General features: G+C 34.6%; 1 protein-coding gene across 1 annotated transcript in view; it reads right to left on the bottom strand.

The window, feature by feature from the left end:
- Positions 1–20133, bottom strand: part of LOC133176914 (serine-rich adhesin for platelets-like) — a 166867-nt gene that overhangs the window by 27183 nt on the left and 119551 nt on the right. The window contains exons 52-73 of the mRNA XM_061311972.1: positions 19763–19923; positions 19155–19394; positions 17702–17914; positions 13391–13501; positions 12813–13115; positions 12404–12684; positions 11983–12226; positions 10991–11116; positions 10602–10730; positions 9555–9677; positions 9131–9253; positions 8875–9012; positions 8167–8295; positions 7089–7217; positions 6169–6297; positions 5700–5825; positions 5085–5216; positions 4470–4589; positions 4154–4291; positions 3848–3970; positions 1805–1927; positions 915–1052 (exon numbers count right to left, since the gene is read on the bottom strand). Of these exons, the coding sequence (XP_061167956.1) occupies positions 915–1052; positions 1805–1927; positions 3848–3970; positions 4154–4291; positions 4470–4589; positions 5085–5216; positions 5700–5825; positions 6169–6297; positions 7089–7217; positions 8167–8295; positions 8875–9012; positions 9131–9253; positions 9555–9677; positions 10602–10730; positions 10991–11116; positions 11983–12226; positions 12404–12684; positions 12813–13115; positions 13391–13501; positions 17702–17914; positions 19155–19394; positions 19763–19923 (3479 nt within the window). The remainder of the gene's footprint in view (positions 1–914; positions 1053–1804; positions 1928–3847; positions 3971–4153; positions 4292–4469; positions 4590–5084; positions 5217–5699; positions 5826–6168; positions 6298–7088; positions 7218–8166; positions 8296–8874; positions 9013–9130; positions 9254–9554; positions 9678–10601; positions 10731–10990; positions 11117–11982; positions 12227–12403; positions 12685–12812; positions 13116–13390; positions 13502–17701; positions 17915–19154; positions 19395–19762; positions 19924–20133) is intronic.

The following is a 20133-nucleotide window of genomic DNA, read 5'->3' as shown; positions in this document are numbered from 1 at the left end:
TTTCTAAATTTTTTTTTCAGTTTTCCAAAGTCGATGAATTTCACCAATAATTATTTTTAATCTAAAATATCTATTAATTAAGCCTTATTTCGTTTTAGAAATATCCACTCCTATATATTTTTAACTATTTTGCGTAAAAAATCGCGCGTTTGCGTTAACAATCGTGAATGATCGTGTAACGTGAAGAATCGTGTACGTGAAGGATCGTTCTTGTAACAGGTTTAATCGTGCGGAATCGTTCGTGTATATGTTGTCAACAATAACGTTGCAGCCACTGTACATGTACATGCTCATGTATCGATCGCCACAAAAACAACAATGATCGATTTCACTACTGTATTTGGAATATACAAGGAGCGGGGCTTACTCGCGGCAAGATTAAAGCAGAGTCCACTTCACGTTTGAGTGCATAAAGCACACCCAAAAAGCGAAGGCCGATTCGCTCTAGCGGACCCAGAGCTGACCCCGAGTGAACCTGAAGCGCACCCAAGGCAAACCCAGAGCGCACCCAAAACTTCTGAAAGCGGACCCCGAGTGAACACAGAAAGCGAACCCGGGCTGCGCTTTGGGTTTGCTCTGGTATTAGGTTGTGTCTGGTCGGTACTGTATATTATTTCTAACTAACTACTGTATACAGGGAAATTTTGCCCCCATTTTATTTTTGCCCCTTTGACCCTACTCACAGGAGGGTGAATTTTTAAAAAACGGGTCAAATTCAAAGAACACACTCAGTATAATTTTTTAAACAGAACAGTGATTGGACAAATTTAAAACAGGGAGGGCAAAATTGCTTGCAAGTGTAAAAGGGCAAAAATAACCCTGTATACAGCATCTCTGACCATTTTTTTTGTATTCCATATGAAGTGCCTTCTGATAAAAAGTTATTCTAAAAATTGCTAGTTCTGCAACATTACCATTGCATGTTCTCTGATCCCCAGCTAGTTGGTAACCACTAATACATCCACATGTAAAACTCCCCGGAGTATTTGTACATGTTCGTCTTGCTACACGACTGTCACAGTTATGGGTGTTGAGAGAACACTCATCCACATCTGAAATAAGAAAAAAGATGTCAAATTTTTGAAATGCATGTACAAGGTGAAAAGCAAATTTTGCAAGAAGATTTTTTGAAAATAAATATCTCATTTTAAAATGCAGGATTTCAGAGACAGATTTACCTGGGCTAAATGTCTATCCCCCCTCCCCCATGACACACATGCAGTCACCTGTATTTCATAACTCAGACATGCTATAGATAAATGTGTCTATTCTCACTATAAAATCTACATGTATATAGGTACCAAACTGATGAAGGCTTACATGCCTACATTTCATGTTTTTTCCCTTGCTACAATAAAACTGACCTGTATATATTAATGTTTAGACTGTATATTCCAATACTTAGCCATATCTCCCTTAAAAACACATATATTTTTACAACTACCGGCCTTCATAACCACCTGTAAAAAATGTCTTTCCAAATAAGACAGATGAGATAGCTATATCGTTACTGGTAATCTCGCAATCAGTTAAACAGACCTGCACCATGTGTATCCCACTTTCATACATACCTACCTGTACCAAATGTGTATTCCCACTTTCACACACACACCTAATTGTATGTACTTCATGTGTATTTCCACTTTCACATGTGTACTTCCACTTTCACACACATCTAACTATATATGTACCACATGTGTATTTCCACTTTCACACACACCTAACTGTATGTACCACATGTATTTCCACTTTCAGACACACCTTCCTGTACCATATGTATATTCCCACTTTAACACACACTTACCAATACAAGTTCTTCCATCTCCTGTGTATCCTGATTTACAAGCACACGTGTACCCTCCTGCAGTGTTGGTACAAATACCCAAAGTATCGTTACAGTCATTAGCTTGATTACACTCGTTGATGTCTGTAATTAAAAGAAAATTTTGCTTATACATATTTTTAAGTGGTGTTCAGGTCATGTCTGAGCTTATATAATGTTAATTATCAATTTCAATGTTAAAGTACAGACACAACTGCATATAGGGTGAATTCACCATGCATCGGACACCCTCGCACTTCAACAAGTTCTAGCGATATTGATACCGACCGAATATTATCAAAATGGAACTTAACATGTAGTTTTTAGTTAAATTTTTGACACAATCGTGCCCTATTTATTGAGAAAATATCATTAAAAACCGATTTTCGTGTATGTCAACATCTCAACTTGAATTTATCCACCATGTTTACTGATCTTGATTGATTTTATTTTGGGATAACCAATGAGAATTCGGGATCTAGGGGAGTGGAACTGTTTAGGATTTCCCTTATTTTAAGCATAACTAGAACTGTCCAAAATGGACAATACCCCCCGCAGGGTTTTTCAGAGAAGGTGCCAAGTCACTAATACTAGTATTTGATGGATGTAAGAGGTGTTCACAATTTGTTTAAACATTTAGAGTGAAAAATTACCGGTAATTGCTCATTATATTTTTTCAATGAATGAAACTAAGGCACAGTCTAATAAAACACCAATACTTATAATATTTTTTTATTACATTGAAAAAATAAATAACAATTTTTCAAGTATTCCTCTATTGGAAAGTATGGATGCATTCTTTATCCATTTTTTCTTCAGTGACTATAGGTCAAGATCATGACACACCCTCAGATCATAAGCAATCTTTGTGTGAAGTGGAAACTCCCAACATCCCAACATTATTCTCCATAAGAAAGATACAGCCTGACATGAATAATGAACTTTTTTCTGTCAGTGACCTTGAATTTGCACAAATGACCTTGGGTCAAGGTCATGACACACCCTCAGGTCATAAGCAATGTTTGTGTAAAATGGAAACTCACCAAGTTTATCCATAAGAAAGATATGGACCAGACACAAATTATGAACTTTTCTTTCAGTGACCTTGAACTTGCCCATATGACTTGGGTCAAGGTCATGACACACCCTCAAGTCATGAGCAATCTTTGTGTAAAATAGGAACTCACCAAGTTTATCCACAAGAAAGATATAGACTGGACAGGAATTATGAACTTTTTCTTTCAATGACCTTGAACTTGCACAAATGACCTTGGGTAAAGGTCATGGCACACCCTCAGGCCATAAGCAATCTTTGTGTAAAATGGGAACTCACCAAGTTTATCCATAAAAAAGATATGGACTGGACACGAATTATGAACTTTTTCTTTCAGTGACCTTGAACTGCCCATATGACCTTGGGTCAAGGTCACGGCACACCCTCACGCCATGAACAATCTTTGTGTGTAGTAGTAAATTCTAATGTTCCTCCCTAAGAAAGATATGGACCAGACACTTTTGCACAGACAGACAGACAGCTAGACAGACAAACGGACAAGGTGATTCCAATATACCCCCCAAACTTCGTTTGCGGGGGTATAAATATCACTGTTTATGAAAAAAATATCACATGGAATGCTTTTATTTATCGATGTTTAGTGATATCATACAACACAAACATTTATCAACACAGACATTTACTTTAACAAGTGATTCTAAATTTCAAGCGCAGGTCTCAGTACATCACCCGAGAACTGTCATGGCTGCTGAGGAGAACGACTGGTAAACACGCAGATTTATTTCACTTGGTTTTCGCATATAAAGGGTTAAGTTGCTGATAGTGAATAAAAATTCCGTCTTATTGGAAGTAAGTTGAATGCAAAAACAATTTATTTTGCCTGCAGTCGCCTGTATCTAAATAATATATTTGCACCAGTATGGAGATGCAGTGGAATTGTAGCCCTCTTCTGAAAATATCAGATTAAAAAAGAAATCAGAGAGGGCTACATTATTGCAGCTATCCATTACCTTGACAAGTGGCTCCGAATTTGGAGTAACCAGTCAAACACTGGCACTCATAGCCAGGGTTCTGATTTACACATCTAGAGTTAGCAGGACAGTTGGCAGTGCCTAGTACACATTCATCAGCATCTGTAACCAATCAGAACATGACTAAGTATGATCTCATATAGAATATCCAATCAAATTTAACTTTATATCTGTTAGCAACAATTCAACAATTCAGGGATTAGAAATATTAATCACATCAAAATTAAATTTAAATTAAAGAGAACATATTAATTCCGTTTTGCTGTTAGTCGACAGTGAACATACCAACACAGACAGTGGCCTGGGTTTTGACATAAGAGCTGTTGACACAATTACAGACATAAGAACCGTTGGTGTCCAAACAAACCACATTGTTTACCAGTCTGCATAGGTTGGTGGATTGAGAAGCACATTCATTTGTATCTTTGTTAAAAAAAATTACATATAAATCTCTTTTCAAATTTATCTAATTGCAAAAGAAAATCTGTCTACATCAAAGCCCAGATGCATTGGTTCTCTTTTTGAACTACTTTTTAATTACATGTATATTACTTTCCTGCTGAAAGTATATGGATGAAATGTGAATGATGGTGATACGTACCCACGCAGGTTTTATTTGTGTTATCCAATTCCATACCAGTAGGACATGAACAGGTGTCTACATTGTTTATTTTGCCACAGGTATGGCTACATCCATGGTTGGCTGCACACTGGTAAATGGCTATGAAATGAGATAAGTACTTAAAATTCTATTCCTATAAATTTCTGGATGTTACTGCTGCCATCTTTGTAATGGTTGACACTTTGAGGGGTATAACTATTGAATAAGCAAGTACTTCATGGGGAGTACTCGATATTTTACTTTCTTTGTCACCTATCAGAATATAATTGTTATTCATTAATATCTAATATTGTAGACATACTTTTGGGATTAAATTACACTATGTATGTGGTCACAGATTTTCCACAGAAAATTGTTACAGCATACTTTTATATTTCATTTAAAACATACATGAACAATGGTTGTCTTATAAATCCCGCCAATTTTCTACCCACGGATTGAACAGAAATAAATAGGACCCCATGGAAAATGTAGGCTACATTGTAACAGTATATTATTTATTTCTGCAGACAACAAAGTGCTATTCTTTACATGTTACTTGCAGTGTAAATTAATATATTTTTTTAGCCATGCAGTTTTTGAAAAAAAACTTACATTCACAAGTTTTCCCGTCGCCTTTAAGTCGGTAATCACTAGGACAGGAACACGTATAACTTCCCACAGTGTTAGTACAATATCTGTTGCTATAACAACCATTAGCAGAAGTATCATTGCATTCATTCACATCTGGAATAACAAAATTAAGCTACATGTATATGAAATGAAGAAATAAGTCTTTTTAATTATAGCTCTGTGAATTTTATCTTTGTAAAGATATGATGAATAAACCTGCTATTTCTTCTAAACAACCCCAACCGTTGAATAGTTTTTGTGCTATTTGCCCATGGTGAAATAGTCATCGAACTATTCACCAGCAGCATTCCATTTCCCTTGCATTTCATCTCAGAACTCTTCTGGTTTTATCTGGATTGTGACATGACACAAGTAAAGTCGATCTGCTTCATGGTATAATATATATTATTAATAAAAGACCTATTTACTGGCTATGAGGACAATAGCGAGTTTATTGTCCCTCTCGACAGCAACTACCGGTATTTTCCTCGGCTGTGCCGACATGGTGATTCCTAGTAACTTCTAAAACATTTTTTTAGATACTTGTAAACAAATAATGTACCAAATGAAATACAACAGAAGGTGTTAAACACTTACCATTACATGTGATTTTGTCTGCGTCTAGCAGATAGCCATTAAGACAGGAACATGTATAGCTTCCAATACTGTTAGAACAGGTCTGGGTACAGTTGTTTGTTGAACTTGATGCACACTCATTCAAATCTGAAGATTTAATAAACATTTATATTTGTTTACATCATATAAAATTATAATGAAAAATTGAAAACTCTAGAGATTTCATCTCATGAATAAAAACAAAGTGCCCTTACTGTGACAATTTATTATGACACAATGAATATATTTTAATGTCAAGTAAATTTTCACTAAAATTATAAAATTTTCAAAATTCTGCAGGATTTTGCTCTGTCTATTCTTCACTGTCACAAAAATTATTTTTCAATTTCTATAAAACAAAACAAAACAATTTTTTTTTTTTAAATTATGATTTATACTTCAGAAAATTTCACACATACAATAAATGATGAAATTCACATATTTTACATACCTGCACATACATATCCGTTACCAGTAAACCCTTTGTTACAGGTACAGGTGTACCCACCGGGGGTATTACTGCACTCTCCGTACTCTTTATCACAGGCATGTGTAGCAGCAGAGGCACATTCATTGATGTCTTAAAACAAATATTGGTCTTTTTTTTCAAAAAAAATCAAAGGACAAGTTTACTTTCAATATTTAAGCAGAGTTTGACATTAAGTGTTTTTTTTTCTTATTTGTCCATTCGGACAAGTGACTATGAAATTTACTCATATGAACATACCTTTTATATGGTCTAAAAATTTTCAATCAAAAAATAATAGACAGATTGAAAAATATTATAAATAAAATCAAAATTTAAAAAAATCTATAATACATTCTTTGAGTCTGTTATGTGAATTTTTGACAAACATAGCAAATTATTGAACAAAATTATATCATTTAGCATCAAACATTTATATTTTTCCTTTTTTCCAACTCTTATTTTGCCCTTGTCTTCTGTTTCAGCTTTTCTTACATGATACTAAAAACCCAATCTTCGTCTGATCCTATTGCCACCATAAATCAATGTTCAAAATTGAAAATAAAGCCTCCATTATGATAGTGAACTTCAATCTCGATTAAGTTTGACAATTGGGATTGAAAATCACTATTGAGATCAGGATCAAAGATTACTTTTATCAAACTTGCATAATTCAATTTGAAATTTCAATAAAAAGTTAGCTATAGCTTAAGTTTTTTATTTTCACTTTTTAAAAAAAAAAATTTCACAGAAAAATTATTTGTCCATTCACGTGTCCTTGAAAATTTTCATTGGTACAGGACAAGTGTAAATGTTGAGTCCAGTTAAGATCTATTCAATGGAATTAGACCAGAATGGGGAATTTTTCCAAGGCACTTCAATAAAGAAAAATAGAAACAACTTACCACTACAGCTATATTGACCGGAGGAGACATAACCCGAGGGGCACACACAAGTGTACCCTCCCTCATTGTTTGTACAGGTGGCAGGGCTTGTACAACTGTTGTTGCTGGATGATGCACATTCATCAAAATCTGAAGGCATTATGTCAAATGAAAAAATACACTGATTCTTCAACATACATATGTACAGTAAAACACTTTTATAGCGAAGTTCCAGGGACAGACAATTTTGCTTCGTTATAAACGTAATTCATTACATCCATTATGTTCATTATGTTTTAATACCATGATGAAGGAAAATCACTTTACTGTAAGACTAGTGTAAATTTATTATAACAGGCACGGATCCAGGAATTTTTTCCAAGGGGGGGGGGGGGGGTCCACCCCAGTAAAAAAAAATTTCCAATCCAGAAATTTCTTGAAAGGGAAAAAAGAACAAACACAAAAACGTAAAATCCATTTCCAAAACATGAAAAACACCTATTTTGTGGTGGTGATGGTGGGGTCCACGTTTCCTAGGGGGGGTTTCAAAGTCATTTTTTAATTCATTCAGTTTATACTTTTAGTAGCTCTGCAAATTCCAGGGGGGTCCAGACCCCCTCCCCCCCCCCGGTCCGCGCATGTTATAAGCATGTTCACTATAAGCCTGTTTTATTGTACAATATGCAGTATCACGTACAGTTTAGGGTATGGTGCATTCATGCATTTATTCCCGTTTTTAAGGGGGTTGGGAGGATAGGAGAGGTGGGAGGAAGAAGTTTTTTCCCCTCCAAATTTTCTTTGCAAATTCTTCCACTATCTTACTTAAGGAAGTAAAATTAATTTCATGATAATTTGTCTATCAGAAGTAAAATTACTTTCAAAGTGGTAATGGTTTGTCTTTCAGAGAAATATCATTTCTTTAAATAAAAAAATAATAAATGTACATTTTCTTGGCATTAGCTGCAACAACCTTCAAGGTGGTTCCACTCGACAGATTTTGAATTGAAAATTGTGTAAAAGTTAAAAGGGATCAAAGTTTCTTTCATGTAAGTTATACAAGTTTTTAGGTTATGCATTAATTGATAAATTGATTACATACCTGTACAGACAAGAGCACTAAGTGCTTTATATCCAGATTTACATTGACACTTAAAGCCACCCTGTAAGTTGACACAGTCACTCTTTGTTTTCACACAATTATCAGCTCCAGTGCTGCACTCATCAATATCTAAAAGTGAAGTTCATTAATTTTTAAAGTGGCTTATAATAAAAATGGACAAATTGCAGCTGCATTTTTACATGTATATGAAATCCAAGAATGCCAACATCATAAAATGAAAAATTGTAAGGAGGGGGTCCAGGGGTCCCTTAGACACCCAATCACAGACTTTTCTGTGAAAGATTTTTGTATAAATGGATTTTTCCATTTTATTTATTCAAAAATGATTTAGATCGCAAGTTTGCAGGGAAATGTACAATGACAATACAATAAGTGCCTTATGGACTATAATTTTTTTTATTATGATAATAAAAACTGAAGGTGGACAGCTATGGAAATTCTGGTATTTCAAACTTTTGACTGAGAAAAACGGAAATCAGAAGGATCAATCAAGAAATCATAAAGCTTTTTTTTGACACCTACACTATAAGCCTTTGTAAGGGTTGGCAGTTCTGTAAATTCTAAATATGTTATATGATAACATTGGTAGAATTCTCTTCTCTAAAAAGTCAGTGAATGTATGCAACTCTCCATGTGACATAACGTTGTCTTTATAATGATAGAACCAAAGTGAGTATGTCATATTACCAATACAGTAATTTGTTCCATTGAGTGCGTAACCAGAGGGACAAGAACATAGGACGTCTCCATTAGACACGGCACATGAAGCTCGACCGCTTCCTCCATCACAGGTTGCTTTCTGGATTGCTGTGCACTCATTTTCAGCTGAAGCATATTTTATTTGAATTTAATGACAAACAAGCAATTATGAACCAGATGACAACCTTTCATAATACATGTATAAAACATAATAAACTTTGATTTATAATATTTATAAACATACGTAAGCAGCTGACTAAATCTGTCTCATTTAGGCGGTAACCTGTGTTACAGGAACATGTGTAAGTCCCCACACCATCTACACACTTCTGTTGACAATTGTTGGATCCCGCACACTCATCTTTGTCTAAATATTATGATTATATAATACCATTAGTTACAGTTATATAGGGTCTCTTAATTTAATAAATTAAGCAAAATAGGCATAAATTGGCTGACAATGAAAATTTGATGACAAGAAAACTTAATCTAACTAAATTTTTCCTCTCAATGGGGGAAAAAAATTAGAAGTGACAACAGTTTGAATTTACAAATTCAAATCAATGCAATTAACTGTTTGTAAAATTAATGAAAACTTTATTCCAAGTGCAAATATACTTTGCCCATGGAGAATTATTAAATGATAAAGACATGTTCTCTATACACACCTTCACATGTATTTGTCTGTGTATTTTTCTCGTATCCAAAATTACAGGCACAAATATAACTGCCCACTGTATTCTGACATCTAGAGTTAGCAGGGCATGGGTTTGTGGAACATTCATTGATGTCTGTAAATATATAATTTAGTTAGAGTTAGCTGGGCATGGGTTTGTGGAACATTCATTGATGTCTGTAAATATATAAGAACATAAAATATATTCAATTTTTTGATTACATTCATCAGTCTATCCATATATATACATAATTATATATAGAGAGAAAGAAGGATAGAGAATCTTTAGAGGTCCTAGCTCTTTCATGTATGTGGGAAAGGTATTTGAAGTTACGTGTTACAATTTGAAGTTACATGTTACAATTTCAAAGTCGCCCGCGTGGCGCAGTGGTTAGAGCGTCTGCTCTAGAGTCGCGAAGTAAGGAGTTGATCCTTACGTCGCGGGTTCGAATCCCACTGTGGGACGTGGAGACTGGTCCTTCGGATGAGACCGTATAACCGAGGTCCCGTGTCGCAGTAGGTGCTGGCACAAAAAAGATCCCTCACTGCTCAATGGCCATAAGTGCCGAGTAAAGGACAAAATTTGCAGCTCTCCACCGGCAAGTGGTGGCGTCTCCATATGAGTGAAAAATTCTCGAGAGGGACATTAAGCAACATACAAATAAACAAACAAACAATTTCAAAAATTATAACATTCAAATAGCTAGCCTAAATGTTGTAAGGGATGAGATAGTAATAAGTATATTTTTACCTGTACATGTAAATGTTGTACGGCAGGGATGAAATAGTAATTAATGGGTATATTTTTACCTGTACATGTAAATGTCATATGGCAGGGATGAAATAGAAATTAATAGGTATATTTTTACCTGTACATGTCTTATGGTATGGATGAGATAGTAAATACATGAGTATTTTTAACCCGTACATGTATATGTTGTATGAGAGGGATGAGATGGTTAGAAATGAGTATTTTTTACCTGTACATGTTGTATGGGAGGGATGAGATAGTTATGAGATAATAATGAATATTTTTTACCTGTACATGCATATGTCGTATCTGTGGTGAAGCCTGTTTTACAGTCACACGTGTAAGAACCCACAGTATTATTACAAACTGTGGTGGCAGCATCACATCTGTCGGTCTTTATCAAACATTCATCAATGTCTGCAAAACAGGCAAAGGACTTTATTTTCAGTAAAATATAACAGTAACAATCTATGATAATAAACTAGAGGCCCATGGGCCACAGAGCTTACCTGAATAATATTTTCTCTTTACATGAAAACACACAGATCTAGTGTAATTATACACATGAAACTTGATTTAGTCTTTACCAAATCAACCATTATTTAAAATGAATCTTTGATGACTTATTTGCCAATTCATTACAGATATAGGTGAAGACACTACATAATAGAACTCACCTTGACAAGTACTGCTATCACTGCCCAAAATATAGCCAGTAACACAGGAGCAGGTGTAGCCATTAGCAATGTTTGTACAGTTCTGGCTACAAGGAGGAGGCTTGTTTACCACACATTCATCTTTGTCTGAAAAAAAAAAAATATTAAGAATTATTCATTAGCAGATAGACACATTTATACACTACAATCTTGTAAGATTCCAAAGAAATACCATTTTATCTTTTTTCATATGTTTCAGGGTAAAAGTATGACAATCAATAATTTTCACCCAAATGATGAAAAGGCATGATTTTGTTTCCCTTAAGCCATCCATACTGTATAATGAAATTGGTTAACATTGGTTTAACAGATACAGAAAAGAAACTGAAAATGTTCAAAAGTTTACAAACAACCCAGGAGGGCCGGCAAGAATCATAGCTAAAGGACATGAGTAACTGACTGGTGACCTTAAAAATTGATTAGTTTATATTCTACATTAAAATCTTGAAGTTTCTTTAAAAGTGAGCTAAATGAAAACTTTGGAAATGTGAAGTCACACATTGGTCAAATCAAAGAATAAAGCCTGGAAATTTTGAAGCAGTTGCTTTCACACCAAGAAGTTTCAGAGTACATGAAGTTTGAAGAAAATATCTTGAAAGGTTCCTTTGAAACTTTGAAACTAGACTTACACAAAATGGGACTAAGTGAAGTAAATATCAAATGGAAGATCAAGATCTGAAAATTTTGACACTGTTGGAATTGATCTCATCCATTTGTATCAGTTTTAGAAGTTTGATAAGAACATCTTGAAGTTTATCTGAAAGTGAGCTAAATATAAGGTGGGAGGGACAGACAGAAAGAATGATGGAAGATGGACATGACAAACAGTCTGTATGTCCTGAAAATACCCAATGCATGTAGTGCCAAAAAATGTTTTGAGACATATTTGCAATTTCCTTAAAACTTTATCAATGATGCATTTTTATGGTATCCCATATGGTTTTTTTCAGTACCTGAGCAGCTGATTCCATTTCCGACCAGATGTGTGGGACAAGAGCCACACTGGAATCCAGCTGGAGTAGTTGTTAGATCACGAGCCAGAACATCAGAACAAGCCACTCCAGGAAAACAAGGACTGGCTGCACAACCATCCATGTCATTCTGACAGAAGTCTCCATCGTACCCATTCACACAGGTACAGGGGACAATATAAAACTGATCACTACTGTCTACATTGAAGCCACAGGTAGCACCATTCTAGGATTATACACGTATTACAAAAAGGTGATCCTCAACAGAATTAAATGCAAACGCTAAACAAATCTCTTACTGAAATTGTAAATCGACCCAAAACTAAAATGTATCCATGACTGAAAACATGAAAATACTGGAGAGAGACACTTTCAATACTGCATCATATTTACATGTAGTTACCTGACATTTGCAAAGTTTAATTTTTGGTGTCCACAGAGACTGAGCCTTTCCGTCTGATGCTGTGATCTGGATTGACATGGAGTTGCTGTCTGGAACTTCACTCCAGGTCAGTATTTTTGTTGTATTATCCACACTAAGTCCAGATGGAGCATCACTATTTAGGAAAAAGGAGATGGTATCCCCTGCATTTTGATCCTCAGCAATAAGTTGTAGTGTGAAGTTCCCACCAACTGTTACCTCTATTGTGACATTGCCATTCTTTATCTCGGGTGGATAGTTGGCTGGAAAAAATGGATGCGAGTTAAAATAAGAATCTTTAATGTAACTTGAGAATAAGTATGCATGGAGGATATCAAAATTTCTGTGATTTTATTACTAGACTTCACTTCAACACAAAGCGGGAACATACCAAGAGTGGACTGTGTTTCCACCAAAGCAGTCTTGGTGTCAGAAGTTGAAGAGGCCAGAGCAGCGTTTTCAGTGACCTTGAAGTCAAAGTAACACTCCCTGCGTTTTTCTGGATCAGAATCCGTACTTTCTCCATTGTTACAGGTACTGATGGCTGCAGCTCTTTTGGAAGCATTTGTAAACATGACTGTCAGGTCAGCATTGAAGAAGACTGGGGTATAAGAAGAATCTATGTGGCTGGACCAGGCGGTATTGTTGTCACCTCCATCATATGTAAATAGAGTGTTGCTGGCATTGTTCTGCCCTGTTATGAAAAATGCAGTATAGATCTAACAGGTGTAAAAAAATATCTAAGCAATCCGTCACCTCATCTAAAATGTAATGCAAACAAAATTTATCAATTGAATCCAATGCAGATTATAAAAAAACTTTATTTATAGGTTACAGATCTATTTGCAATAGATGATATAAAAGAAAGCATGTTTCAACCACTTCCAATGACACACAGTTAAACCTCTTACAATCAATCTGTCCAGAAAATAAACCATATCAGCTACAAATAAGACCAATAAGACTTACACTCAACTCCATAGGTATAGATGTCACTTTCGACAGAGGATGATGGTGTGATGGTTCCGTTAGGTGAGGTAAAATCATTACTTGTCTGACCATCAAAATTACCCAACAGTCCTAACAAAAACAGAAAACAAATAAAATAAAACAGTTTTGCTATATCACACACATTTCTGGGTAAGAAACTTATCAAAACATATTTTCATCATCAAGGAACACATGTAACAAAAGACCCTGTCCAACACTAGACTTAAGTCTATCTTTAAACACATCAATCTTATAAATATGGCAAGTCTAATTTAACAAGAAGTCTGTGAGCCAATGCTCACTAATAATACCCCCGCTCTGATGTGAATACGCAAGTTCATGATCAGTTATGGACAGACACAGTGAAAATCAGGAATTGGACATCAGAATCATTATCAGGATTTGTACAAAAATGAATCCCAACATATGGCATGCTTAAACAAAGAGTGTGCTAAGACTCATGCATATGTGATGAGTAGTTGCTGAGAAAACTGCGACCAAAATTTGTTATGTATGGTACAGAGAGACGCACGGAAAATCAGGTAGTTGACATCCGATTCATACAAAAATGAATCCCACCATATGGCAAGCCTAAACAAAGAGTGTGCTAAAATTTCAAGCATCAACGATGAGTAGATGCTGAGAAAACTGCAACCAAAAATTTGTTACGGACAGACACACAGACAGCTAGACAGACGGACAGACACACAACGGAAAACAGTATACCCTCCTCTCCTTCGGAGCAAGGGTATAATTATTACTGTATCAGACAAATTAAGTGTTGTTTTCCAAATAATTTTAGCCCTGGATTGGAACTCTCAAAATGTTGGAGTTGGCTTGCCAAAATGTTGTGGAGAACTTCTCATGTACTTATTTAGCATACTTGCCATAGGCATATTCATGCATATATAAATCATATTTCTGCTGTTTTTATAAAAGCACAAAAGGACTTTGCAAAAGGTCCTGAAATATGAATCAATTGTATTAAAAGATATAGTACACATAAGGTACCTGCAATATCATTCCTGCCATGATACACGATAGGACAGGATAAATACATGATACAATAGGATAAGGAACCTAAAGTTCACATCACTGTAAAACCTAATAAACAATATTTTATTATTTTGCAAATTTTTAAAGAATTATTTTTCCTGCAAATTTCTTTGTATTAAAATCCACTTGTGACGTCACTCTTTTGTTTGAGCGCTCCATTAATCTTTAGGAATGGAGAATTGCAAATTACATTGAAAACGGTATTTGCTATGTTCAAATTCTCCTTCCTGTGCCTCTATGGAAGAAAGAACTTAGAAAATTTCATTAAGTTTATTTTCATATTAAGAAAAAAACCGATTTGGAACCACTGAGAATCAATCCCGGTACCCTCACCATGGTAATCGGACACTTATCTCACTACGCTATTGAAGCTGTTGACTGATGTTGGATTTAAATTACTTCATAACACTTAACTCTCTCTCTCTATATATATATTAAATGCTACTAATATGTTAAATATATATTTATTGTGTATATTTTATATATTTTTTTAAATCATATATTAACAAACAATAATTATCATTTAAAACAGTGGATTTTAAGTGGTTAATATACTTGTAGCGCTCCATTCCTTAAAAGTAATGGGCCTCGTCTCCATTACTTTTAAAGAATGGAGGGCTACTCGTAGATTAATCCTAACATAAATTTGAAGTTCATTCTGTCAGGAAGTACTACCGATGAGCCTAATAAATAACTACATGTTTCCTTCAGTGTCATAAAATCATGGCATTACAATAAATCCACAACTGGTAGGATATACACATCGAAAAGGATAGAATAGATTACACATGATAGGATAGGATTCACGTTACAATAGAATACACACAAGATAGGATAGGGTTCACATGTTACAATGGGATACAACATGTTACTATGGGATACACGAATGATAGGATAGGATTCACATTTTACAATAGGATACATGTATGATAGGATAGGATTCACATGTTATAATAGAATACATGTATGATAGGATAGGATTCACATGTTATAATAGAATACATGCATGATAGGATAGGATTCACATATTACAATAGGATGCACGCATGACAGAATAGGATTCACAAGGTACAACAGGATACACCCATGACAGGATAAGATTCACATGTCGCAATAGGATACGCACATGATAGGATAGGATTCATATGTTACAACAGGATACACATAAGATAGGATTCACATGGTACAAAAGGATACAGGCATGATAGGATAGAATTCACATGGTGCAATAGGATATGCACATGATAGGATAGGATTCCCATGGTACAATAGGATGCACGCATGATAGGATAGGATTCACATGATAAAAGAGGATACACACATGATAGGATGATATTCACATGGTACAACAGGATACACGCATGATAGGATAGGATTCACATGGTACAATAGGATACACTCACGACAGATAAGATTTACACGGTACAATAGGATGCACGCATGATAGGAGATTATGGGATGTCAAGAACAAGGATGACTGCACTTAACACCTGTTTTGGGGTCTTTTTTGGTTGCTTCTGTTGCTTTTATATCTAAATCTTATTCCCCCTTTTGTAAGTTTATGAAAGAATCCTGTCAATTTGGAACCAAATTTAAATCTTAGAATGATTTTAGACTGTGATTCAGTAAAATGATTCAATGTTTTTTGTCCTTACTGCTTTCCAAATAAAGTGAATTTACACTTACCTGCCCTTGATTGAAATTACATATGCATGAGAGGTGGAGCTAACATTGTAAGAATGGGTCTAAAGTTAGACTTGATAACAATGACATGTTTGAAAAAAAGAACGTGATCACTCTTTCCAATCTCCCTCTTTATTCTGTATGGCACAAATACACTTCTGACAAAGGTTTCAAAAGCAATATGAGCACGTCAATGTAATTAAAGCAGATTTTATATCAATACCAGATGACTTAACGTGTTCGAACACAATGTCCTAGTTAGCACAAAACATGCTACCTTACAAGTCACGTGACGGAATTTAGTATTCACAAAGTTACTTGAGGTAAGAAATCACGTGGTGAATTGAAATATTCAACATGTCGCAATGCTTGGTTACAACACAGAGAGCGAATGTAAGAAGAAGCAGTTTTTTCTCTTTTTAACCATGAGCGCATGTTTGTCTATTAATCTCCTTTTGACACATTATTATTTGTGCAAATATACAACTACTGTTAAACGTAGAACAATAGACAAACATGCGCTGACTATGTATAAAGTCAGTAAAAAAGAGGGTGTCCTCATTATCGAACGGAGATTCAAAAAATTGTGATAACCCCTGCCTTTGAAAACAGATTTGAACTTCGTAAATATACACACATCTATTAAGCGTAATTACATAAAGTTGTAGATGGGATGTTGGCCATTCTTGCAATGAAAAGAAAAATGCTTGTTTTGAAAGTTTATTTTGTCGTAATTTTCGCATGTCCTTAAGTGCAGTCATCCTTTATGTTTTTTCCAAACACTGTTGTTTCCATATGTTTTACTTACTAGCAAGATTAATTATCTTTACCTGTGACAGGCTATGAGTATGAAGCAAAAGTTTATACAATTTTGAAACTTCATAAACCAGTACATTATTTAGAAAAAAGATACATGTATATACATTTTCAATTCAAGTAGGAACAATTTTCATCGGGACTGCAACAAAATTTGGGAAAATCAACCCCATCCAACAAGTAAACAAGAGGGTCCATATGCTTTGAAATTCACCATAGAATCTTGATTTTCCAGTTTCTTGAGACTTGATCAATCAGCACTACTTGGGACTTTGAACTCTGGTCCCCAAATCATGGTTCATGCATAAGTAAAAATTTGTACAAGTCTAAACAGTTTATAACCAATATATTATTCAAGACTGCATCACCAAAGTGTTGTTATTTATAACTACTGTAGATTCCTTACTTTACGCGAGTACTAAATATTGGAAAAAAAAAAAATCCGAAAAAAAAGAAAAAAAATCACAAGAACATAAATTTGCAAGTGAACTATTGATCATGAGTTTTTACATGCTTTTCAGCAATATAAATGAAATTAAAAGTGAGTACCGTAATTTTATTTGGCAAGTGGTGCTTCTCATAAAATTACATAATAATAAATTCCTTGCATATATATTTAGGAATCTACAGTAATCAATTAGTGATCAGCAGTAGATATATTGAAAATATTATAGTTTTAGAGACATAAATAAGATAAATTTAACCAATTTACTTATTAAAAGCAAATTCCAGTACCTTTGAAATTATTGCGATAACTGGAAGAGGCTTCAACAACAAGCTGAAACATCTGATTATTAAGTTGTACACCTGCTGTAAGTCCACCACTAAAAATCATTTTCCAGGTGGATATGTTTTGGCTGCTAACTGACTTAGTTATGGAAACCTCGTTCCAATCTATGGCTCCTGTTGACAAATCCACAGATTGGAGGACACCATTTTTCAAGATTTCTATGAAAGAGAAAATTTGCAATAGTTGATAGATTAATTATTAAAATAACAGTGAGATTTTGGATTCATGAAATGTGGAAAATTAGTGATTTGCACTGTAAATGTACATTGAAAAGGGCACTCCAAATTTTGTGCAAACTCTCTACTCAACTGATTAATATAGTTAATATACTAGTGAATTGGGTCATTTTGAGCCAGGTTTCGATATTTATTTGTTTCATTTCTCCAATTTGTGGACAAGAAGAAGCACAAAAGGGGATAAAATTTTATCACTGCTCTCCATACAAAGCAACATGAAAAGAAATTACCTTTCTTCTTTGCCAAAGATTAGGGTAACTGATGAGGAATAGTGAGGTGAAGGTCACAAGGAAGGTAAAGGTCAGAAAATTATGATCCAGTGGAATAGCTCTCACCAATTTGTATTAGTGTATGGAGTTTGATGAAAATAGCTTATCATGAATAGTTTCTTCGGGTTTAAAACTGGGTTTCAAACAAAATAAATAGTAAAGTCAAAGGTCATAGGAAAGGTGAAGGTAAAAACAATTGGACACAGTTGATAATTTTTCACCAATTAATATGCATCAGTGCATGTGTTTAGATAAAAATATCTTTAAATTAATGTTTCTTTGAAACTTAGCTAAATGCAAAATAAAGAAAAGTATAAGGTCAAAGTCATAAATTTTGGATACAGTTGAATAGTCCTCACAAAAATGTACCTGTATATGTGGTGATAAAAAAATTCTTGAACAGTTTCTTTGAAATTGAGCCAAATGTAAAATGAGATAGTAAGCTCAAGCTCATAGTATAGGTCAAGGTCAAAAAATTTCACACAGTTCAATAGTTCTCACCAGTGGGTATCCGTACTGTGTTTGGATAAAAATATACTGAATAGTTTCTTTAAATGAGCTAAGTGCAAAATAAAATAGCAAGGTCAAGGTCATAGGAAAGGTCAGGGTCAAAAAAATTTTGATGCAGTTGAATAGCTCTCACTTATATGTATCAACATGAAGTTTGATAAAAATATCTTGAATATAGTTTCTTTTGAAACAGCTTAACGCAAAGTGTGGCAGACAAATGGATGGAAAATGGACATGACAAACAGTATTTGCCCTAGCCATATTCATAAATTCATTTTCACACAGGGCTTAATAAGCTGCAAATAATCTTCTCCAGAAACTTTATCATGAGAAACAGGCCATTTAAAACAAAAGTTTTCTTTTTGTGCTTTACAGAAACATACCTGTGTCAGTTTTTCCAGAATTTAATCTGAATTCTATTTTATCACTACTCGGACTGGACTGTTGTCCTGCTACACCACTAATGTAGGTGGCACTCTTCACACCAGCAGCATTTCTCTGAGGTGAAAATCGTCCTTGAACTTCTACATCAGATGCTTGGAGTAGAATAAATTCTCCATGTCCATTGAATGTGAAGGATAAACCGTCGAGTGTTGTTAAATGGGGATCTCCTAACGCTCCGCCTGTATAATCAAAAGGTGTCTTTTAATGCTTTTAAATTAAAAATGGTCAATATATAGTAAAACACAGCTACAGAAAAGTACCAAGGGGGGGGGGGGGGGAACAGAGGGAATTTCAATCATTCATTTCTTATTATGTGAGAATTTTTTTTAAACTTCAACTTTATTTGGACAATATTGAACCTAGCTTGAATCTTGCTTAGGTTTAGAATTATAAAACTGGAAAAACTACATGTAAGACCCAAACAATTAAAAACATTTTGATGACTCAAACAAAACAATGAAACACACTGAATTATCATGAATGATTTCATGGAACTCGTAAATGTTCATAATTTTGTTGTAAGCTTTAAATCTGCAAGTGTACGGACCTGCTCCACTGGCCACAAAGTTATCCGAAGAACACTCAGGTAACAGCTCCAAGAACTTGTCACAAAGATCTGTTTTTGAGGCGTAACTGTTTTCTGCATTGCAACAAGTGCCGTAATTCTGATCTGCTGCAATTTGCACTTGTGATGTCGGCTGACCAATCCTTCAATAAAATTTCTGTCATGAAATTTAATTAGGAATCTTTGTAAACATTGTCAGGTTTATCAAACAAAGCCCAGACTCCAATTTATCCAGTAGTTGAAATTCTTTTTCTTAAAACTTTGAATTTTAAGTGCAGTAACATTTACATGCACTCAATGTTTCATTCTTTGAGCAGTGAGGCTTATAATACGAATAAAGCTTTTCTCCATAT

The sequence above is a fragment of the Saccostrea echinata genome, unplaced genomic scaffold (genome assembly GCF_033153115.1).
Source record: "Saccostrea echinata isolate AGI-Se365-2 ecotype Australia unplaced genomic scaffold, CSIRO_AGI_Sech_v1 ptg000084l, whole genome shotgun sequence".
NCBI classification, from domain to species: domain Eukaryota; kingdom Metazoa; phylum Mollusca; class Bivalvia; order Ostreida; family Ostreidae; genus Saccostrea; species Saccostrea echinata.
The sequence above is the reverse complement of the archived record's forward strand: the minus strand, read 5'-3'. Positions and strand labels throughout refer to the sequence as shown.